Source organism: Schistocerca nitens, chromosome 8, assembly GCF_023898315.1.
Source record: "Schistocerca nitens isolate TAMUIC-IGC-003100 chromosome 8, iqSchNite1.1, whole genome shotgun sequence".
Lineage (NCBI taxonomy): Eukaryota > Metazoa > Arthropoda > Insecta > Orthoptera > Acrididae > Schistocerca > Schistocerca nitens.
This window is the reverse complement of record NC_064621.1, coordinates 438,825,522-438,841,943: the sequence shown is the minus strand read 5'-3', so window position 1 is coordinate 438,841,943 and position 16,422 is coordinate 438,825,522. Positions and strand designations below refer to the sequence as shown.

The following is a 16,422-nucleotide window of genomic DNA, read 5'->3' as shown; positions in this document are numbered from 1 at the left end:
ATCCCACGTCTTCACCATTGTCGGCTTTTTCATTTTTTTCATTCTTATTTCTATTTCTGCCATAAGTAAGTTGTGGTCACTATTAATATCTGCGCCTGGTAATGTGTGCACCTTCTTGATTCCATTCCTGTATCTTTCTTCTACCAGTATAAAATCGATTTGGTTTCTGTATTTATCCCCTGGTGATTTCCAAGTGTAGAGCCTCCTCTTATGGTTCTTGAACCATGTGTTTGCCGCTATCAGCTGAATTTCCCTGCAGAAGTCAATTAACCATTCACCTCTGTCATTTCTCTTTCCAAGACCATGACTGCCTACTATGTTTCCCTCTTTCCCTTCTCCCACAATGGCGTTCCAGTCTCCCATTACTATTTTGCAGCATTTTTTATTTTCGTCCATTATTCTCTCTATTACACTGTACGTTTCCTCTACAATTTGGTCATCATGTTCTGAAGTTGGCATATACACCTGGACAATCAGTAAATCTTTTTGTGCTCCTTTCAGCCTTACACCAATAACCCGGTCATTTGCATAGTCTACATATTCCACACATTTAGCCAATTCCTTTGTCACAATCATTCCTACTCCTTTAATTCCTTTTACTTCTCCTCCTGAGTAGTAGAATACATATTCATCTGACTGCAACTCTCCATGTCCATTCCATCTTACCTCAGCAACTCCTACGAGGTCCATATGATTCTTTTCCATCTCTCTTTTAAGGTTTTCTAGTTTTCCTGCTTGTAGCAGAGTTCTGACATTCTAGGTACCAATTCTCGTTTTGATTTTTTGCCTCCTTTCAAGTTGCCCCCCCCCCCCTCCCCCCCCTCCCCCCCCCCCCACCCGGAGATCCGAATGGGGGACTATTTTACCTCCGGACACTGATTTAACATGAGAGGAAGCCATTTTTTGTGCATAAAATGGAGACTGCATTATGCAGGGAAGATAATCTGCGGTGGTATTCCGTTGCCTTCCGCAGTTCTGGAGGCCGCCCCTAACATGGGATACATACGCCTTTTGCAGCCGCCCGCTCCGGGTCAGACGCTGCATGAGAAGTATAGGTTGGAAAATGAAAGACCCCTAGCCCTCGAAACCTAATAGCGTCAGGGTCGGAAAAGAACAAGAGCTGGCCGAGGGTGGCCAGATAGGAAAGATAAAAGTGAGGAGCCTGGCATAAGTAAGTGGAAGCAATGCCAGGACTCAGCTCGGGGCCCGTGGTCGCCAGCCACGTATCACTAGGTGTGTTATTATTATTAGTTACGAAAGTGGAAACAAAATAATCATACAGAAAGAAGTATAATAATTACTCATACATTTGACAACAGTTGCTACAGTCTTAATAAAAGAGAAACGTCCCAAAAAATTTAACAATTAAATTTTATTATTTGTTATTCCAATGCAAATTGTCGTGACATTTTGAGTTACAAAGGTTTCCTTTTTTCCTACAAATGCACCTTTTTGAAATACATACCTTCTTACACACACAGCGAACAAATCCTTGTCCTGATCCCAAGGCTGCCATGTTTATCTCTGGCACGTCTTACAGCAGCAAGAATTTCTCTTTGGACACGTCGAATTCGGTTCTGGAAGAGAACTTCCAATTACCTTGTTTGAAAGGCGATTAGGTACTTAACACATATTATAAAATATATTCCAATGTGCGTATTAAAACATAAAATATTGATTAATTACTTCAATAGTTAACAACATTTTCAGAGCATTAAATCAATGAAGTAATGAATATGTCTGACATTTTCCATAATTATTGAAATCAATTCAGAAATACATACCAGCAATACAATTTGTCGAGTATCCCGTGACACATGTTACAGTGAAAACCAGTTTTTAGTTAGAACCCGTTCTTACTAGTTGAAACTAGTTGATACTGATAGCCGTTGTTGCAACTAGAATTTACTGCTGGTCAAAAGCTAAAGTCAGTTAAAACTAGTTTTAACTAGGCAAAACGCGTTCTGACGAAGTGGCTCAGTAACACTAATTTTAACTAGTAAGAACCCGTTCTAACTAAAAACGGGCTTTGACTGTAACAATAACATCATACAAAATCAATATTGACAATAACGGAAGTTTGAACAGTTTGAAGACTCCGGGCGAGTTTTTCCCTTCGCCCGTAGCATAAATAGGGGAGTAAAGTCAATGCTTACCGGGATTGTTCAATCATACCAAGCTGTTCTCACCGGTTGAGTAGTGTAAGGGCAAAAGGTAGAGGAATGTCCATAGTCGAAATAGGTGAAACCAAGTAAAAAGGGAAAATGTTCTTTCTATCAAACTGATTGTAAATTGTTAATCATCGTAAAGTGACATATGTCTAAAAACATAAGTGTGAGAAACAACATGTGTTGTCATAAAGGTGGTATGACTGTTCGCAACCCACAAGTGTGTTTGGCACATTCATACCAGAGGGTCCTTGTACCGACACACGGTACAAAACATTAATTCGTGCAACGAAAAGTCAGACACAAAAGCAAAGCATAAAGAAAAGTGTAAAAGACTCTGAAAATGTGCATGCGATTAGCTGCCACAATAGTAATTTATAATAAAATGAAATAATAATTGTACAAACAAACTCTATAGATAACTGTATAGGATCTCTGTATTAATTATTCTTTTACTCGCTGTCGAAAGAAACGAGAAAGACCAGCGGTATTACTCACTCTCTGTTCTAGTATCGAAGCTAACACACGCTACGGCGGCCATTACGCATTGTTAGTGTAAATTTTTGAATAACATATGTTAGTTTATGCTGATTTTGAATTTCTTTTTTCTTTCGTATGCCTAGTGACCTTCATACAGAAATAAAAATATCATTTGCAACATTTTCAGCAAGTTAAATAAACGGCAAGAATGGTCGAACAATCACCCATTCTTGGCAGACATCTTGCATAGAAAGAATTTCATTGTGTTCCGTCATCAACGGACGCGTTTAAAAGACTTACATTTAATTATCAATATAAGGAAAGCGAATATTCAAATTTATGTTGTATTAAAAGTAAAAACTAAGGACATTACGTTCAACACAGATCTTGGCTGCTTCTCGGCAAGACGAAAAATATTGCGTCAAAAAAAAAGATAAAAGAGGAAATACTTTCTTTCATCACAAGGTTTAGCTTACTTAATTTTCACTACAGCAAAGATATCATGCAGCTATATTTTAATATGCTGATACGAGATACAACCCCTGAGATTATGTTTGCGTTTTCTTTCTTTTTGGTACACACACTGCACGAAGACATCAGTTTAATAAATTCTAAAAGCGCCTCAAGCAATAATATATTAACAAGACGCGCGCTGTTAAATAATCAAAGAATTATTTTACGAAAGTATACATTCAGGTCCCACGTATTATCGTGATTCTTTCTTGTGTCCACTCAGCCAAATAAGTGCTTCACTCACGCTCTCGCCGGGCGCAATTATCAGTAAAATATACTTACGATGGTGTCCGGACCTGGGCGGTAGCGGCACAGTCTCCTTTGTAAGTTATTACTGCAGTGTGGGTCGAAATTAACAACCAGTGCAACAAGTAAGTATGTGTTTAAATATTTCTGTGTAATTTTTTACCTCTTTCCAGTGATATGTTTTCAGTTGTTTTAGCAAAAATTTAAACGACATAAAAATATCAAAATGTGAAAGACAACTACACTACGTAGATCGAAGACACTATTTGTTGCTGAGAAAGGAGTTGGTGGCGCCCATATATGGACTCTGGAGCGCTGCTGTCGTTCTGTCCTCCAAAATCTTAATCTGGGTCTTTCACTGCGTCTATTTCGGTGTTCTGTCTTGTGAATGACGGTGGTCGGTGGCAAATATGGTACAATGAATTCTGGGTGTTGGGAATGGCATGAAGGCTTGTATTGCCATCGTATTGCTTTTACATGAGGAAGCCATTTCATTACATGAATTGCCAGTACCTACAATGTCAGTGACATAATGCTGCGAAAGTGTTATCTATCAATGTGCCAGAAACACACAAGTAGGTGCGGACGTCGACAGCGCACTGAAATGCTCTACAGATAAGTGACACTTTGTAGTCAGTTTGATCTCTGAATTGAAGACCTCGGTGTAAGAAGCGGATAACACAACTTTTTTTTTTTTGCAAACCATTTTTTTTAATACTGTGTAAAGAAAAGAAACTGCGCTTGCTTTGGTAGGAGATATCTCTTACACATGTGCCAAATTCTATGAGCTTTCGAATCTTATCCCTTTGTATCCATTTTTTTTTGAAAAGGTACATGAACTTCCTTCTTGACTAAAGAATTCAACTTATTTTTCCCGCGTTTAACTCTTTCTTTGTTATTGTTTCTTGTCCTGCGCAGACTTGTCTTCTTTTTTAGTTTGGAGATTAATTAAATAACTACATTGTATTACTTCAGTATGTCAGATAGTATATTCCGTTAATACTTTCCATTATTTTTCACACTATAACAGAAAATCATATTACACAATATACTTTTACAGACTAAGCAACGCTCTTACGCGGAAAGTTACACAAAAATGAAAACAACTTTCTGAATACTGTAAAATATGCTAAATCGCTGTTGCTGTTAGACAACACGTACCATATCACTTGATCACGCACAGTAAAACGTACAAATAAACAGTACCAAAGAAAAAAAACATTACTTTTACTTTGGGAAAAATTGTGAAATTGTGATACACAACATTCTTTGAGGGAGGTCATCAAATATCTTCAGCGTCTTTGGACCGGATTGATAGTTTTTGACAGGTTTTTGAGAAAGATGGGACCTGACTAAAGCGTTGAAAGTGCCATAATGGATTAAAAATGCTTTCTCACAAAGTTAGACCTCATTTGGATTTGTAAAGAAAAAAAATCCTGTTCTGGAGAGTGAAGAAACAATTTACCTACGACGTTAACGATTAAACTATTGATGGAGAACGCTCCTGTAAGGTAAATATTTCGTGCCCTATTGTTAACACAGCTCTCTGTTCACTATGATCAACACTTTCTCAAGAAAGAATTTGAGGACAGTCAAAGTTATCCTTTGTTAGTGAGACTTGAAGCCAATAGATGCTAATTCTACTTCGAAAAAATTTGCGTAGTTGAAGGCTAGAACATTTTCAGTGTGAAGTTCACAAGTACGGGAAAAACTGTAAAATCATGTAAGGTACTGAACAACTGTACGAATTATTCGTTATTTCGTTAATAGAATATTTTTCTTTAGTGTCACACACAAAGTTTTATTTTCCTATTCTGCTGAATACATTAAAACTTTGGCCATGTTAATAATTTTCAACGACTTTCATGGCAAATTTTCGTGAAACTGGTGAAATATCTTCACATGTGACATCTAACTTACATAGTTATACATCAGTATAAAATTAGATATTTTTGTATTTCTGACGCATGTATGCCACTGAATGTACCTACACGAATGTGTCATTGTAAGACACATAGTTCAAGGGATATAACTTCACAAACACTGAGATGCGTGAGAAAATGCCGCATCACGCATACATGCATAAAGTTTTAATAAATTTATTCTTTACCACTAAGACACATCTGCAGTGAGACAGCTTAATGAAATCCCTGATACGTGACGCGCTTTTGATAACCTTCAACTGCGAAGCGCTAACGGCTCCAAGCGAAAACAGTCTCCACCTACTGGGCTACGAAGAGACGTTGCCATGACGTTTAGAAAATCTCGTTGTAGACAGGCGAAGCAGCTGCGCCCAGCGTAAGGAAAGTGTCTCGATATTACGCTACAAACGGTTCATTTTTTTTTTTTTTTTCGTTTACGATAGAAAATTGGCAGACTGAATACCCAAGCAATGTCGGGTTTGGCAGCTGAAAGTCAATGATTGTATAACAGTGCTTTGTAAATGTTAACCTAAATTCATTGTCAAAACATGATCTTCCTCAGAAATTTATCCACGAGTCAGGAAAATTTTAGAATTGCCATTTTTTATATAACTGATTCTGTAAATTTGTAACGTATAGTGCCCCGAAAGCTAAATTTGGTAGGAGATGCAGAAAACCGACTGTATGTAAAACTACTGATAGGTACTGACACAGTGGTTTTAGGCGTGTCATTTTGGTATGAAACTGGCTAGCGTATTTCATTAGTATAAGCTACGTGTAAATTTTTATATCCATACGAATATGAATGCTAGTATTTTGATTCAACGTTCAAAAGTACACGTTTTACGAGTAAATCCGTAGTATTCAACGCCTTATAAAAAACGGCCATAGTCCACTGATATTAGATTTTCACCGAAAATTAAGAAATTCCAAGCAGAAAAAGTCACGACGAGAGAGGAAATCCTGTTGAATAGCAACAAAAATTATCATGGATAAACGCCAAATTATTAGTTCCCAAAGGGCAGAAACAGTTAAACTTTAAAAATCACGGATATTCCCATTGCGGTCGACAATACTAAATCTGCGATTCAGTAGATTCGCAGGGAACCATTGCTAGAAATGTGCGAAAGTAAGGTCTGTACCCTTTGATTCCAGAAAGGGTCAAGTGTCCCCTTTTGTCCCTCTTGCATATGCCTATGGGTCTAAACCGCCTTTTCGTCGAAGGTAACGGATTTTAATGTAATTTATATACACGTATGCTGTTGGAGCTTCCACTCCCTTCATCCATCATTATTTTGCAAATGTCACATTAAGGTTCAATTAAATTTCAATTTACTCATGTTACCTTAAAGTCAGCAAATCCCATCACTATATAAATGGCGCTCATTGTGGGCCCCAGCTATATCCATCTCTACAAGAGGCTGAGAAAATATACAAAAAAGAAGGCTGTACCAGAGCCCGTACATAGCGCAGACTCTTCTACTACATCCACTGCTGTATTCCCCAAGCCACGTTACCGTGTCTGGCAGAGAGTATTTCGTGTGCCAGGCGTGAACGGTTCACGGAATAAATTGCTGTTGGCATGCCTTCCTATGAACTTGCATCTTTCCGATTTTCTCTACGAGGTCGTTTCGCGAGATATGGACTGATGCACTGGCGGAAGTGAAGCTATGACGCCGCCCGCGGTGGCCGAGCAGGCATGGATGTGTGTGATGTCCTTAGGTTAGTTTGGTTTAATTAGTTCTAAGTTCTAGGGGAATGATGACCTCAGCTGTTAAGTCCTATAGTTCTCAGAGCCATTTGAACCATTTTTTTTGAAGCTGCGACGGTGGATCATAAGTGGTCAGTGGATAGCTCAAGTGGTAATAAAAATACTGGGCCTGCATGTGTCAAAACGCCCACAGCGGGCTAACTCGATCGGCTTGAGAGTAGGTCCTCGAGGGCGACTGCAACGATACTCCCTTAGAGAATTGAATGCCATGCAAAAGATATAGTGCGTAGGTAACGTGGCACTGCTACTATGGTATCCAACACACACACTTCCAATTCCAGTGGTAAAAGCACGTCCGATGGAAATGGCTGTTAGGCGGATTGTGCAGAACTGCGAAATGCTTAAAACTCCACACAACGTTCTATGTAGGAGAATGATTACAAATTGTAAACATCAGATAAAATGTAGTGCCATGTTTCCGCGAAACATTCTTCATGAACGTCAACGCCTTCAAAGCAGCCTAACGAGTTATATCGTCAACGAGGTGGTGGCACCAGTTGATTTAAGCCACATCAATCCCCACTTTAGACACCTCGATTGTTTCACTGACTCATCGAAGAATATAGTCACATACAACCGTCAATTGCAGGAAATACAGCAAATAGGATGACACAGAATGCAGTATACCAACAATACACGAGCAAAGGTGAAACTGAGAATAACATCAAGAACTGGAAAAAGATGTGGTCAAATAACCATAACCCACTCGTCAATTCGAATGCACGATCCCTGTGCCACAGGGTTATTCACCAACAGATTCCCACAAACAGCAAACTACACAAAATAACGGCTTAGCCCCTCGCCAATGTGTACCCGTTACAACATAGAGGATACAGTATGTCACCGACTAATGTGCTGTGAGAAGCCTGAAGTTTGGCAGTGGACGAGGCAAGAACTTGCAGTCATAACGCGTACTTCGGCATCCACAGACAGTTGAGAAGAAATTCTATTTCCGGATAAGTCCTTTTATCCAAGAAAGAAACGCAACGCATGTGTCTGACTCCTAGCCAGTTATACCTATTACTCAAGTGGAAAGAAAACCGAAATGAGTCTTGAACATTACTGATGTTACCTGACAGTGAAGAAAAATTATTGAACAGAGGTATCTGTTAAATCTCCACTTTAGGAAAGAAGTTCTTAGAAATTTTTGTTCTTCTAGAGAAACAAGGATTTCACCCTTTTGTTTTCGTTACTGAATAGATGATCCAGAACGGCAGAGAAGCAGGATTTATTTGTTCACACGAAAACAATTTTTATTTCTGAAGAATATCGGTTTTTACGAGTGGCTGTTACATCTTTGTTTCTAAGAAAGGAAGAACTTTAAGAGTTACTTCATAAAGGCAAATAAACAATAAAGCAGTGTAGCCAGAAGTAGAAACCAAAGAAGGACAGCGAATGGGTGGGCTATAAAGGGAAATGGGAGGCCTAATTTAAAAAAGTAATATAAGACCGTTGCCCGCGAAAGGTAATTTCTGGGTTAGAATAACGGATTGACAAAGTTTAAAATAGCCAGCACGTTTCACGTTAGATTTCTTCCTTTATGCTCTTCTTGTTGGTTCTGAGAGACTTTTTTTAAAATTAAAGACATATTTATATTAAAATTGGTCAGTTGTTTTGTATTTTGACAAATGTATAAGGTATACAACATTCTGTGATAGGTTTTCAGTCTAATGCTCCTGAAGCTTCGCTGTGTTTTATATACTCGAGTAGACTTTTTCAGTAATTTGCAACTGTTTGGTTTTTATCACTCGATAAAGTGCCGCTACGGAATTTGACCCACAAATGATATTTTCTTGTGCAGGCCTGCACGTCATGGGTTCACACACTCACGAATGTGCACGCCCGGATGCTTGCACAAGCTTGCACGACTGAAAATTGTTTAAGTCTCAAGTAGATATAACAGTCCGAATACTTGCCCAAAATTACTCTACACACGGTGAAGTATGTTTGCTCAAAGTGCTTGATCATTCAGTGGCTGCAGATACGTGTGTAGACACCTTTGGCAGACATCAGCGAGTGTCATTCCTGAGCTGCAGTGTGTGACCCCTCATGTAACGATCTTTGATTTCTCCTAGTGACGTGCCCCTACAGCGGTCGGCGTTGACCATCACCTGCAGTAAACAGGAGGCAGGTAGACAGAGCAGGTCTGATCGAGAGCACCACAACACAGCCGCAGAAGCCATGCAGAACGCGCTTCCGGAAATGGAAGGTGAGTAGCCTTTCAGTAGAGTCAGAAGTGGTAGGATGTATATCTTTGCAGAGTTTTTAACAACACGATTTAAGACCTCAATTCTGTTTGCTAAATGCTACCGATATTAATTTTTGTTTGACTATAAACTATCCGCTTCAGTTATTGCTTTGAGTGTCCCCATCTACATAATTTGGTGATTAGTATGTCTTGTTGTTTACCATAAGTCCATTGTTAATGTTCGAGATAGAGATTTCCCTTGGTTTTACACAGAAACAAAAAATGGGGGTTTGCCTTGCCTGTTTAGAGGTAACAAGGTCAAAAAAAAGGCAGAGAGAACTGTGGAGAAAGAAATCGCTAAGGCAAGAAATTTACCGAAGTTTTTTCGCTTAAGTAGCTAAGGGCGATGATTTTCGTAGTTAACTAAGAATGAATGAAACATGCATTTTGCAGATACTGAACGTCATAAAACCCTTCTTAATTAAAAGGAAAAGAGAGAGGCTGTAAGCTGCGAGGACAGGTTGTTAGCTACTTTGATTTACAGCGACTGGGAGAAGTTAAGACAGCAAATTATGTGCTGTTGTGTCCCCGCAATCACTGACTAAAATGATTCCTGAAACCTGCAACGTAGTTGATTGAGGAAATGCATTATGGTAGAGTAAAATAAATTATAGACCATGTTCATGGAAAAGTTTTTTTTGATACACAAGGCATAAAAGATGGCCTGCAAGTTTAAGAAACTCGTTTCAAATTCGAAGAAAGACTAAACATAGTGGTGGCGCACATTACTTAGTAAATACATCATTCCATAATAAACGAAGCATTTAGCAACTATTAGAACTGTAAAAAAAAAAACCACACTTTGCCATTCATAGCAGACTGTTTGCATATGTTTTTTTATTATATATACCGATGAAGTATACCTAATGAATTAACGTCCATTGTATGTAGATATTGCGGTTTTTGGATTTCGTTTTCGTTAAGTATCGGAACTAAAAGCAAAAATCGAGGAAGTCGACAGATTTTCGTTGCCTGTGTGCCAAACAAAACCCTTACCGATTCGTTAAAATAAAACAGCATTATTTATTGCATGTTTATTGCTATACTTCCCGCACAACCAGTCCCACAAACGCATGCAGTCTTTAAAATTGTCTAGAAACTCTGTCCACAAAGGTTCGTTCACCACACACCCTGCTAAGTATTTTAGAACAGTATTTAATCCCGCGCACAATGACAAAACGCAAACTTCTGTCGTCCGGTTGGCACGACAGCACTAAACACGACGCAATTAGTTGGTTCGGGGAGGTCGTGTGGTCCTATCCATATGACATCCCGACAAGGAAAGTTCGTCGGTCGGTCAGAACGCTTACACGACCAATTTGTCGGTCGATTGGTTGTGCGTGTGTAGGTCCTTAACAGAACTTGCGACTTCATATGGTAGGTGGCGGAGGCCTTATGGTCTTATTCCCGTCTGCCTTCAGGCTAGGGCGGACACTGATGTGTCGGATGTGCACTGACGTATGAGTACTAGCCTGAAGCTAGTATCCGAGCCTTTCCTCTCGGGACTGCTGTCAAGGCCGGCCGGAGTGGCAGAGCGGTTCTAGGCGCTACAGTCTGGAAGCACGCGGCCGCTATGGTCGCAGGTTCGAATCCTGCCTCGGGCATGGATGTGTGTGATGTCCTTAGGTTAGTTAGGTTTAAGTAGTTCGAAGTTCTAGGGGACTGATGACCACAGATGTTAAGTCCTATAGTGATCAGCCATTTTGAACTGCTGTCGAGGTGCCACAGCAAGCGTCTTAGACTCTAATGCGGCGCGTGTTAGTGGGTCCCTCCCGACGTTCAGGGGTACCTAGATAGATGTACTGTCTTTCTTAATGTGTTGGGGAGGCATCCTAGGAAATGAGGATAATGCCAGGCGTACGTAAAGGGGGAGCGAGAGTGAGCGCTTTCTTCCGCTCTATTCCCTTCGTCCTTTACTAGTGGGCTGTCAGCGTTGGAACCTACCAGCTCTTCAGCCAACGAAAGGGTACCATATAAAAAGCCGAAAAACAAATTAAAATAAGGGATAAAATATTGTCACGAGAAATGAAAAACTACTTTATTAGTGTTTTTATAATAGCCAGTCGCAAATACTCACTCCATGACTCTTTTCGATCACATTTAATCTTCAGATCAGATTAATCATGAATTGTGAAGCCTTCAGATAGTTTTCAGTTTCCACGATCCGTGATGTATCCGATATGAAGATCATTACATGTGATCGAAACTTGTTATGAAGTGTCTCATTGCAACTGAGACTGACACAATAAATATTGTACAAAACTGAACGGCGAAATATTTGCATATTTTCAAATTTGTAAGATGAACGTAATCTTCTATGAAAAGAAACTTGATATTTTGTTTTTAGAATCAAAATAGAACTAAAATATATATTTAAAACGTAGTATAAAAGGGTTCTCAAAAGGTGAAGGACCTGCACCGAGAAACGTTTTTTGGGAGGGGAGTTGGAAAACTAAGTGTTCAGTAGCGTAGGAGATTGCGGATGTAAGTACGGTAGTCCGATGGGTAGTATAGATGTTTTGTTTGAGCGGATATTGGGAAGACAGTGACCAGTCGTATGGGTTGTGGGCAGACCGTAATATGAAAAGAGAAAAAGGGGTAGTGGAAGAAGGGATGTGACAGGGAAAGTGGGGTCGAATTTTAATTGATTACATATAGGGACCGATTTCATTGTCTGGAGAAGGGAGACAGCTGGAATTTTTTTTAAAGTGTGGTCTGTAATGTTGATGTGTCGTTACATCCCAGTCCTCGCAGCGTAAAAGGAAATGAAGGGAAAATAATAGCACTATTATAGTTGCTGCATGTATTAGGTCGTTCAGAGGTGGTCATTGTTAGTGTCAAGCGGCTGGAATTTGTTGAAATGCTGAAGGATCCATGTGAGCAAAGTAAATGGATGCGAATAGGGAGGTGGAGTGCATAGTGTTGCAGGATTTTGGAGGAAGTGACAGAATTTTGGTGGAGCAGATATCCATTCCTGGAAGAGGGTAGGTCGCTTCAACGTTTCATAGCGGTCGAGGGGTGCAATCCTGAAGTTCAGCCACGTTTAGTAGTGAGATGAGGGTGCTGCGGTTTGTGATGTATACGAAGTGAATTCGAGAAGTGCCGTTCGATCACAAATGCAACATCTGAAAGATTTTGTAGGCTTTTTTCTGGAATTCTACTTCACTTTCCCAAGTACTTGTCGTTCACTTGACACAACTTTCGTAACGTTTCACTCTGTTCAACGCCTTGTCTATCACCACCTCAAATTTGAGCCGTATGTGAAAGCTAGTCTAGAGCTCTACGAATTGTTGCGTGCAGCCGTGGATTCAAGCCCAAAAACAGGTAGTAAGAGTTCGGTGTGATGGCGGGTCTGTTAGATGGGTGTCACAAAAGTTCCTTAAGGAAACTACGAATTTTCTCCCTGGTACGGGGAATGGAGCGTGAACATGCGTTGCATGGACTATTTCGGGCAGAGTTTTCTGCTCCGCAGAATGGCGAGTCTCAGAAGGAACCATTTGAGTGTCCAGTGACAAGTTCAACCTTTAGTAAGGCTTATTTGAGAGTTGTGTTAACAACTGACAAGAAATGTTAGCTGCTATGGCTCACCACGTGCATCAAGAGGGCGAAAGAAAAAGATTGTCAGACAGGTGCAGAGATGAATCTTGTATGGGACGTATGTATTAGATTTCACAAAATTGGCATCGTCTACAGTCAAGAAATGTTCAAAAAACCAATAACGTACACCCTGAACATTGAATGAAGAAATAGCGCGCCAATGTGATCACGAGGATTCGCACCATCAAGATCTAAGGCGAACTACTTGGGAGTTAAAAACCTTACAGGGCATTCAGCTGGGCATCCACTCTTTAAGTGAAGGCTGAATTTGTCCAGTTGAACTGCAATGTGTCTTTTCTGCAGTGACAGTTTGTTCTAAAGCAATACGATATTTATGCGCAGGTCAGGAAAAAATTGGAAGCAGGTTATTTTAACCAGCTATTGGCCAAAAGCAGTGCTCATACCATAGTGCTGTTCTGTTACGCCCATTTTCCCACTGTTGCTTGCTGTGGCGTAAATGTTCCCCACTGCCTTTGCAAGATCACTTCTCTCAGCGCAGTAACTAGCCTTCCAGCCAATTTACCATCCAGATTAACAGTCGGCGTAACTGTACACGAATGCGTTAATCCATTAGTGTTAATTTTGATAAACTTCTCTTGGCACCTCTAATTTCCAGGGTTCCCTTGATATGAATTTCCTCTTCAAATCCCATTTGGTCGGAGTTGGAAACAAATTATGTAGTGAACGATGGGACATGTTTCTCATCCACAAATTTTCAGGTAGATTCTGCAGTTTTCATGCATTGTCTAGTTGACGCATAGTTTGAAATTTCATTTGTCTGCCAATTCTGTAGCAGTGTATCTCACTTTTCTCATCTGCGAAATATCTTGGGTTTCTTTCTGACGAAATGTCATTTAGAGAACTATTGTTGTGGATTACTTGTTAAGTAGTGCAACTACGCTCCGTAGTCTCATGCTGTGTTCATCATTGGTTACCTCCAGTCCCGCCCCTCTGTTGTAATTAGCAGCCAATATTGTGCTGGCATAGTAGACAATATGTGAGGCATCCCGTGACGTAAACATCACTGGCCTTTAGCGACCTGCACTAAAGGGGTTCCTTGTCAGTAAGGTCTCTCGGAACAAGTCAGCCTTAGTTTTGACTCATGTTCCTTATCACAAGAATTCCCTTGTCATTCCAAAAAAGAGCCATTTTGAAACAAGTGTAAGAGTATTGCTTGAATTTTTTGGGTGTTTGGCGAAGCTAAATGGGGTCACAGCATTGAATGTTTTGATTCTTGGTTTCTGTTTGCTGTATGATATGATGTTCTCGTCCACAAGACTGTAGAAAAATAAAGATTAACGATTCCGATCCGAAACACTTGTCCCCTTGGCACTTTCTTGCGAAATCAATTTCTTCCGTGAAGTTCGTGTAAATGGTGATGCGTCCAGCAAGAGGAAATTCATCATAATGGCAATTGGGAGATGTCGATCAGATCACAAACGTGGCCCATATTACAACCAGTCTGGATACTGAGCATGCGACTTCGATCTTAATCATGGATATAAAAAGGGCCCCTTTTTAGCACTCTACTAACCTTTCATGCAGTCATTACTGTAATATCAATAAGTAGGCATATTTGATGATGAAACCGAATGGATCTAGATCCTTTTGGACAAAAAATCGTATAGGGCCCGCAATTTGCAATTGACAGGGACAACGATTCGGGAAGTTATTGTGGTATGCTTTCCTACTACTACATCCGAACTAAGAATTCTGTTTGTAAACAGAAGGCACTGCATTTGTGCAGCTTCGCCGTGAGTTGCAAAAACGTAAGTGTAAGGAAACTACCCTTGATTTTTCGAATACGTCCCCCATAAATAACCTGGCGCTTATTTCTGACGCTATTCGCGTACGACACAAATGTAGACAGCGTTGGGTGACAAAGGTCTGCTGCAAAGATTGGCGGCTGACTGTATACATAAATCTAGCCTTTTTGTTCTTCTTTGGCTACTGCCTTTATCCGGCATTGTGCGCAGGGTCGGCGGGGTAAGGACGGATTTGGCACGGTGAATTTTAAGGGGTAGCCAAATGCCCTTCCTGCCGCCACCCCATATCCCCCGGGACGAAATTAGTGTACCCCAGCTGTCTGCATCTAGTGTAAATCGTGAAATAGTGCGAACGTGTGTCAAATGTCTGCGAGTCGTGTAACTGAGGCGGAACGTGGGGACCAGCCCGGTATTCACCTAGGATGTGGAAAACCGCCTAAAAACCACATCCAGGCTGGCCGGCACACCGGTCGCCGTCGTTAATCCGCCGGGCGGATTCGATCCGGAGCCGTCGCGCCTACCAGAGACCAGGAAGCAGCGCGTTAGCGCTCTTGGCTACCCTGGCGGGTATAAATAAATCTAGCCTAACTGAAGTAAATAAACGTAAAGACCCGGTGTCGCTGGACTACACTATGGGCGGTTTATCACTCCATGAGTTACAACCTTAGTCTCTAAAGGATCATGTCAGAGTAATTTAACCTGGAACGTTTGCATGGATCTAGCTGTGGAGATGGTAAGATTCTGAAGACACATAAATGGGAAGAATCCAGTGGGAGTTAAAAAGCCCTTTAATAAATTCAGTTTTTTCCTCAATCCTGGACGCTTGGCGATTTGGATCAACGGCAGTGAAAAGATTCGATTGAATGGACGATTTGTCAAAGGTTTGGCAGCGTGGGGATCTTACCCATCCCAAAAGGAGTCAAATATACTTTCTCCAACTTAGAATACGGATAGTGGCAACAACGCCAAAATTGTACTAGAGTTCTCCCCCTGTGCCATATGAGTGCAATATGAAGAAACAAAAATTAGGACAACAGAAGCTACTGAGAGCATATGTCAGGTTAGTACCGTAAACTATGGGAGTTATGTGCGACTCAGATGTGCGTAGGCAGAAAGAGAATACTGACAATTAGTGTGTATTGAATATACTGAGTTGACGCTGGTGTGCTACGTAGCCTGAGGTCAAAGTTAGGCCGGAAGGTGTGTGTGGTTGATTTTGCGAAGTGGTGTCGAACCCGTGTGGAAACTGGACGCTCAGATCTGCATATTGCCGGAGACGTATTGTGGATCCTTTGTGGCGAAGTAAAGTTTCAAGAGTTGGTTATTAAATAGTAACTAGCAAGTTTTTTTCTTACAGGAATTCTGCAGCATGTTCCTGTACAGAAGAATGTGGTCTTTTTTGTAGGATTTTGTGAATTTGCGGTATAGCGTATGATTGGTTGGTGCAAATTCTGCATTAGTGCTCATCTGCGTACAAACTGGCAAATACAGACAATGAACTGCACAACTCCCCCCTTCCCCCTTCCCCCCTTCCCTTGCAGGCTACAGAAGTTTTACCCTGTAGAATTCAAACTGGCCACCATGAGGACTACAGATCATGCAACAACGAAGAACTCACTTCAACATTTTTAAGTCTACATATTAAGACTGACCACGTTTCCTGAAGTCCTTTGGGTTATGTGGAATCACTCGTGGATGGAGTGAAGGAAAC

The 16,422-nt window shown here is 40.6% G+C and overlaps 1 protein-coding gene across 1 annotated transcript in view; it reads right to left on the bottom strand.

The window, feature by feature from the left end:
• Positions 1–4,416: 4,416 nt before the first annotated feature.
• LOC126199597 (loricrin-like) overlaps positions 4,417–16,422 on the bottom strand; it is a 38,544-nt gene continuing 26,538 nt past the window's right edge. Inside the window, exon 3 of the mRNA XM_049936523.1 lies at positions 4,417–4,428. Coding sequence (XP_049792480.1) covers positions 4,417–4,428 — 12 coding nt within the window. The remainder of the gene's footprint in view (positions 4,429–16,422) is intronic.